Source organism: Vitis riparia, chromosome 5, assembly GCF_004353265.1.
Source record: "Vitis riparia cultivar Riparia Gloire de Montpellier isolate 1030 chromosome 5, EGFV_Vit.rip_1.0, whole genome shotgun sequence".
Taxonomy (NCBI): domain Eukaryota; kingdom Viridiplantae; phylum Streptophyta; class Magnoliopsida; order Vitales; family Vitaceae; genus Vitis; species Vitis riparia.
The window spans coordinates 15,414,358-15,421,637 of NC_048435.1; the positions used below are offsets into that span (position 1 = coordinate 15,414,358).

The window sequence follows — 7,280 nt, forward strand, 5'->3', positions numbered from 1 at the left end:
AATATCTTAAAATAGATTAAATATATTTCTTATTAAATAAGATATCCTATTTTATCCTCTTTCTATATTTGCATTCTGAATTTTCCGGATTAATTTATATATATTTATGCTTAAAAATTCTTTTTCATTTTTATTTTGATTTTCAAAGTCTGAATTTAAAAATTAATAGCTGTTTTAATTAATTTATTGTAATTATAAAATATAATTATTCCAATTCTAATTTAATCTATTTTTATTACTGATCATCATTAGTTTCTGCTTTCATGGAAAGTTAATATTTCCTAGTCTAAAGTTAACTTTCCATAAATGCAGATAATTTTTTTCATTAAATATCTAAAACGTACAGAAGGAAAAAAAAAGGGGGTGAAGGAAGAAGGGATGAGAAAGAGAAGCAAGAGTTGGTTGAATTTGAAATGGGTTGAAAGGCAGCCCATGAAGGTAAAATTATTGGTGGGTATACTGATCCTTGGGTTTTGTTTAGTGGGTTTGAGGCATCTCGTCAAATATGGAAATGGCTTTCCTTTGTTCGTCGCCTCCCAATTCATCCATCTATCTGGCATCATCATCCTCATCTTCAAGCTCATCAAAACCAAGACTTGTTCTGGTAATTCCATTTTTTCTTCTGCTTCTTACTTTGATCTTATTTTCATGTATATGTTATGTTTTTCTTTTGATTCCTTTCGATTGTGTTAATGATTGATGAATTTTTAGAGAAAAATAAAAGGAAAAAAAAATATTTCTTTTTCCCTTCTTAAAAATGTCTTCATTGAGAAAAAGTTGGCAATAAAAATAGTAGGATTTTATTTGGTCTTGGGTTTTTACTTCAAAGAAGAAAAAAAATCACATTTGTTCATTATTGGTCTTTGTTTTATTTTCCTTTTTATTTTTAATTTTTATTTTAACATTGTTGAATAAAAAGTTAACTCTCTTATGACTAATAAAGGAATTGGTGAAAATTTATATGTTCTATGTCCGGTCTAATACCAAGATATGCAATACCTAATATTGATTCAAATACCTTTCTCAAATTTCATATAAATTCAAGGGGTATTTGATAAAATTTAATATTTATTACTTAATAATTTAAATTAACTTTAAGTTAAATTATACTTAACTTATTAAGTTAAAATTTATTACTTAATTTTTACTTTTAAATATTAAGATTCATTAATAAAATTAACTTAAATTTTATTTTAAATCATCAAATTGATATATTTATCTTCATAAATATATGATTAGGGTAAAAGAAAGTTCGGTAATAATGAAGATCATGGAATAGCAAAGAAAATCGCGGAGGTAATTAGAGCAAATAAGAGCAAAAACAATAAAATAAAGATGTGAAATTAAAAATAAGTTAATTGTTTTTACTTATTATTTAAAGTTATTTTTTATTTTAAGTCATATCATTATATTATCTTATCAAATATTCTTAATTTATTTAATAATTTAAATTAAGTTATTAAGTCACTTTAAGTTATTAAATTAATTTACCAAACACCCATTAAGGGTAGAAATTATTGAGGATCTCTGACCTTGTTAAAGGAGATGACATAAGTTTTGAGTGAATTTTGAACTTATGTTAAAAAAAATATAGTAAACATTTATACTAATAATAATAATAATAAGTGTTTTTATAATATTTTTGGTAATATATTATATAATAATATTTATAAAAAAAACCATTACTAAGTGATGATTAGAAAGTACTTCAAGTAATTATCTAAAATATTAAAAATAATTTTCAAAATTTATCAGATATCTAGTTTTTGTAAGAAGATGGAAGTGTCATCAAGCTTTTTTAATTTTTTTTTTTTCAATATCACTCCCACGTATGCTATTACATGTTATCAACTTGAATACATATATATATGGCTAATGCTCTTATTTAAGTCTAAGCCACGAGTATATTGATGCACCACCTCCTTGATTTATGAAATTAATTACAAGGTCTTTCTTCCTAATTGTCTTTGAGAACAGTTTAGAACAAAAAGACAGATAACATATTTGACAATTAAAAAATTGAAAATATAGTACTTTTAGATAATATCTTTTAGTTGTTTTAACTCTTTATTTGGGAATGAACAAAAACTAAACAAAAATACATTTATAGTTTAATGATAACAAAGAAAATTTTCTTCTATCTATCAATAGGGGTTCAAATCCCCTTGAAAATAATTTAAAAAAAAAAGTTTGTAAAGTTATTTAAAAACATATAAAATAAGTTAAATAATATTCTAGGTTCCCAAATTGACTTTTATTTTACAAAACATTAGAAAATAAATCAAAAACTATTTTTCAAAACAAAACCTAATTGTGCATACAAATTTTTATCTGGTCAAATTAAAAATTGATTAACTTTAAAAAATAAGATATGTCTTGAGCTTTGAATTTTGACATGCGGTCTTGAGCTTGACATGAACTCTTGGAGTGTTTTGGGTTTGGCTTGATCCTTCGTGTGTCTTAGGCTTAAATTTGGACTATGGCATGACTTGCGATTAGGTTTGGACTTTGGCTTGGCCCACATTCATCAAGAGCATGGGCACTTGATCTCAAATTGAAGACCTCTTAATATTAATTTTGAAATTTTAAACTTGATCTTCCAATTTTCAAGTTTGATTTTTGAATCTTCCCATTTGGCCCCCATTGTAGGAATACCCACAATATGATTATAAGCATAATTTTTTTTTTCTTTTTTTTGTTCAATAAATATAAAAATAAAAGAGAATTACATATGTAATAAAAAAAATACATATATAAATATAGACAAGATTTTAACTTTTTTGGACAAGTTTTGCATATATGGAGGGATCAACTAATCCTCTAGAACGTAAAAGAGGAAAGAAAAAAATAAATAAAAAAAGACTTTGAATGTGGCGTCACGACTTTTTCCCCCATGGAGGCTTCAACATTTATATAGAGATTCCTTTTTTTTTTTTGTTAATCTTATAACAAAACTTAATTTTACAAAATAATACCAATATCTAAAATATCTTATACAATATATTTTTTTTATAAAAATCATAGTTAAGACACTTTCAAACATAAATTATGAGTATAGTTAATAGTGATTTTAGGAAGGTGGTATTTTTAGTATTTAGTATTTTTATTACTTTTAATATTTTTTAAGTGTTAAAAAAGTTAGAAATACTCCGTGTATACCAAATTTATATGACATCCTGTGATGACTTGATGAGAATAATTTCCTGCTCTTTCCTCAAACTTTGTTTAAAATGCGTTGAAAAGTGGAGCAGAGGGAGGTGTGTTTTTCAAATTCATGTATAGGGCAAGTAGATATGCATATATAATGCCTAACTGATGTGGTATCGTCTTCAGGGCTTTCCCTAAAAAGTCAAGAGCTGACAGCTACAGTGATAGCAGCAAGAGCATATTGCAGTTTTGAAGTAGAAGACCATACTTTTACACTACTAAGCTCTGCTATATTTCTTTCAACTCTTTGGGTCATTTATATGATTCGCTTCAAATTGAAGCCTACCTACTCTAAGGAACTCGACAGCATGCCCCTCTATTCTTTGGTAATTAAACCCCATGCACCCCCCCGCCATCCCCTTGCTTTATTCTCTCTCTCTCTCTCTCTAATTCATTCCCATGCATGCATGCATGGTTCTGTTTGGACTTTCAGATGGTGCCTTCAGCTATCCTTGCTGTGCTAATCCATCCTCGTCATTTCCATCACAGACTCCTCACCAGAATAATTTGGTCTTTCTCTTTCTACTTGGGCGCCATCTCTGTGCTTCCTCAGCTTCGTTTAATGCAGAATGCAAAGGTTAATTAACTAAATTTGTTGACCCATTATCCATGAGAAGGTGAATTAATCAATGCTTCACTCTCTTCTTTTCTTCAACTCCTTTCAGATGGTGGAACCCTTTACCGCATATTATGTGTTTGCATTGGGCGTGGGAAGATTTCTCAATTGTGGTTCTTGGATCATTCATGTGAGTAGCTTTGCTACCTCCTTTTTCACACTACATAAAATATTATCAATAATATATTTTCAATTAATGTCATGCAGATTTATGAGACTGGGGGACAGTATCTAATGCTCCCCAGCAACTGGACGCAGTTGTGGGTTCTGATGGTTCTTCTTTCAGAATTTGTTGATGCCTTTATCTTGGCTGATTTTTGTTACTACTATCTCAAAAGGTAATTAATTGGACTTAACTTTTCAAACTACTCATCAATATCACTTTTCAGTCTTCAGTCTTTAGTCTTAATTCTTAAGTAGCAGCAGCATCATGATCAGTGATCACTAATTGGTTGAGACTTTGTGATTTGTAGTGTCATGTACCAGCAACTGCTTCTGGAGCTCTCTTCACCCTCCTATTCGCTTGGAAGGGGAAAAAACATTTGATGTGCCCTATTTTTTTTTTTGGCTTTATTCTTTGTAATTTTTTTTTTCTTTTTTTAACTCTGAATTTACACATGACCTGGTGGAATAGGCCATTGGTTATCCAAAAAATTTTCCCTTTTGTTTTTTTGTTTTTTTGTTTTTTTTTTTAAACTTGATAAAGAGATTAAAATTCTTCTTAGACATAAAACAGGACAAAATACCTTCCAGTATTGTGAACTATGTGGCTTGTTTAATGGTAAAAACATTGTGCCTCACCATTTTTAGCTACTCCCTCACTTATCATTGGATTGGATTTGTGCAATAATTTAGAAAATTTATAAAAGATTCTTCCAATGTATCATTTCCCGATCCAATGGAATTCATGTGTAAGAAGAAGCCCTGTCAAATAGAGATTTTTTCTTTGGAACATATTTCAACTGTTAATTAGATATATATAAGGACCGCTACTACAAATAATACTACACCCTTAATAGTGAAATATCAATTGCTATTGAATCTTATTGAATTGTGTGAAAGTAGGATGGTCCAAATTCGAGGGTCAAAGAGTTTTATTCTTGATGAAAAAAAATGTGTAAGTTTATAATATAAATAATATGGTTTGTGGGGGGAGCTAATGCAATGGTTTCCACTCACATATTTGTTTAAAACATCCATTAAATTATTAATTTAAAAAAAATTAAAATATAAATTTAACCTCCTCTAAAAGATTATATTTTACACAAAAGTACTAAGAATTATTAATATATTTAGATTTTAATAAAATTAAAAAATAATGAATAAAATCTTTCTCAAATCTATTTAATATCTGTATTGTTTTTATTTTGTTTCTAGTTATTATTTTCAATTTTATTTTTCATTAATTTAAAGTTGGTTTCTTTTTCTAATTTTGAAATTTTTTATTTTTGAGATTATTTAAATAACAAATCCTTTACAATTAACCTATATAATTATATTAGATTATATACTTTTTAATTTTTATTAAGATTTAGTTTAATCAAAATTTTCAAAAAAAAAAAATTGTCTTCATTTAAAATTATAAAATATAACATCATTTAATAAGAAATTTTAAACAAAATTGACCCGGAGCATACCTTGTGGGAAAGAAAATAAATATACCCTATATTCTCTTACACGGTATATAATATCTGTTGGAAATATGTGTGACCTGTTAAATATTACAAGTGGCTTTGACAATCCACAAAAATAATCAATTAGTAACTGGATGGTAGTGCTAGTCCACAAAATATTAAATGAGCGAATTGGGTGATTATGTCAACCTTGGTAAATTTAAATAAGCAGTTGAGTGGTTATGTCAACCTTTAGAAACGAGTAAATGATGGCAGTGCCAATCCACAAGAAATAAAATATACAGTTAAAAAATAAAGTAGTAAGAAAAAGGAACACTCCATTTACGTGAGGGAAACCTCCACAGAGCAAAGCCGATAAAAGAATCCATGAAATGGAGACAATATATTACTTAAGTTTCACACACCCCAAAATATGCTCACAATCGTCACAATTTTATCACTCGGTGCTCTTCATGTGAAACACTAATTTTTGGAAGAAAAAGGGTTGTGGCGGTGGCGGCATGGGTAACTGAAGCCAAACAATTTTTGGTTTCTTAAGATGGTTGCTTGTCAGCCCCATTTAATGGGATCCACCCCACCAATGTCTTGATACTCAAAAAAGAGAGAGAAAGTAGAATAAAATGAAAGTTATCTGATCTAGGAAATACATAGAAGAGGTGAACAATGTTTCAACCATTTTTAGTCTAAAATTACATGTTTTAAATTATTCTTTGTAAGTTATGAAAGTATAAACACATTCAACTCCAGAATACAATATTTTTTCCATAGAAAACTACCTGATGGAAATTATCCTTTAAGTCTAACTTTTGGTTGAAGTTATCCCTAAGTCTTGCTCCTAACACTTAAACTGCACTTCATGTTCACGACCCAACGCCACATGTGCTCCTAGTAGATCTATTTTTAACACTTGAGGTGATGCAGATCTCCTTCTCAATTAAAGAATGTGCACACAAACATTTTTAGATTTTGAAGCTCAAAAAAGATTGATTAGGTTTTTTAATATTCACCTCAAACCAAAAACCTTTTTAGGCTAGGCTTTTGAAAGATACAAATACCTAGTGGACTCAAATTAGGATTTCTAAAATAAATCCAATTATAATTACTAAATAATCCAATTATAATTGTAAAATAAATCCAATTACAGTGGTAAAATAAATCCAATTACAATTGTAAAATTAATCCAAGGTATTTATACTTGGCAGTTTAAGAAAAACACTTTTGAAATTAAACATTCCATTTTGAAAAGTACTTTCAAAATATTTTATTCTCATTAAGTTACTAAATTTTTCCAAATATTTTGGTAACCATTTTTAAAATAAATTACCCATATTGAGAATTTCTAAAAAAACTTTATTTATTCTTTAAATTGGAATACTGATACTTATAAGGAACACATAATTTTATAAAGATTTTAAAATAAGATAATATTTCCTTAATTTTAGAAAAGAGATTTTCTAAGGATTTTTAGAAAAGAAAACTAAATTCCCTCATAATTTTAAAAAATATTTCTATAAACATTCCAATGTTGAATAAAATTTTAATTTGGAAATAATCTTCTCATAAAAATTTATTTTCCATAAGAAAATCCAAAATTACCTACTTTGAAAATATTTCTCATCACATGCAACATAATCAATATGTATAAAAAAAAAAAGTAATTAATAAAAAGGAGTTCCTATGGCCAAGTGAGCTTTGGTCACTTAATCTTGTTAGGGACCCTATAAATACCCTTTAGGAGTTAGAGTTTCTGTCAATTTTTTCTTCCACCATGCAAAGAGAAGAAAGAGAGCCCTAGTTTCCACCCTCCCAAATTTTCCATTGTT

General features: G+C 27.9%; 1 protein-coding gene across 1 annotated transcript; it reads left to right on the top strand.

The window, feature by feature from the left end:
* Positions 1–432: 432 nt before the first annotated feature.
* Positions 433–4,369, top strand: LOC117915197 (ER lumen protein-retaining receptor erd-2.2-like). Its single transcript, XM_034830763.1, has 6 exons — positions 433–604; positions 3,334–3,533; positions 3,641–3,784; positions 3,873–3,953; positions 4,031–4,161; positions 4,297–4,369. The coding sequence occupies exons 1-6, from the start codon at positions 433–435 to the stop codon at positions 4,367–4,369; spliced, it is 801 nt and encodes a 266-aa protein (XP_034686654.1).
* Positions 4,370–7,280: the final 2,911 nt, after the last annotated feature.

Coding starts and splice junctions, on each gene's coding strand:
- LOC117915197 (XM_034830763.1), top strand. CDS start 433: ATGAAGGTAAAATTATTGGTGGGTATACTGATCCTTGGGTTTTGTTTA. Junction 605..3,333: donor CAAAACCAAGACTTGTTCTG/GTAATTCCATTT, acceptor TATCGTCTTCAG/GGCTTTCCCTAAAAAGTCAA. Junction 3,954..4,030: donor GTGGTTCTTGGATCATTCAT/GTGAGTAGCTTT, acceptor AATGTCATGCAG/ATTTATGAGACTGGGGGACA.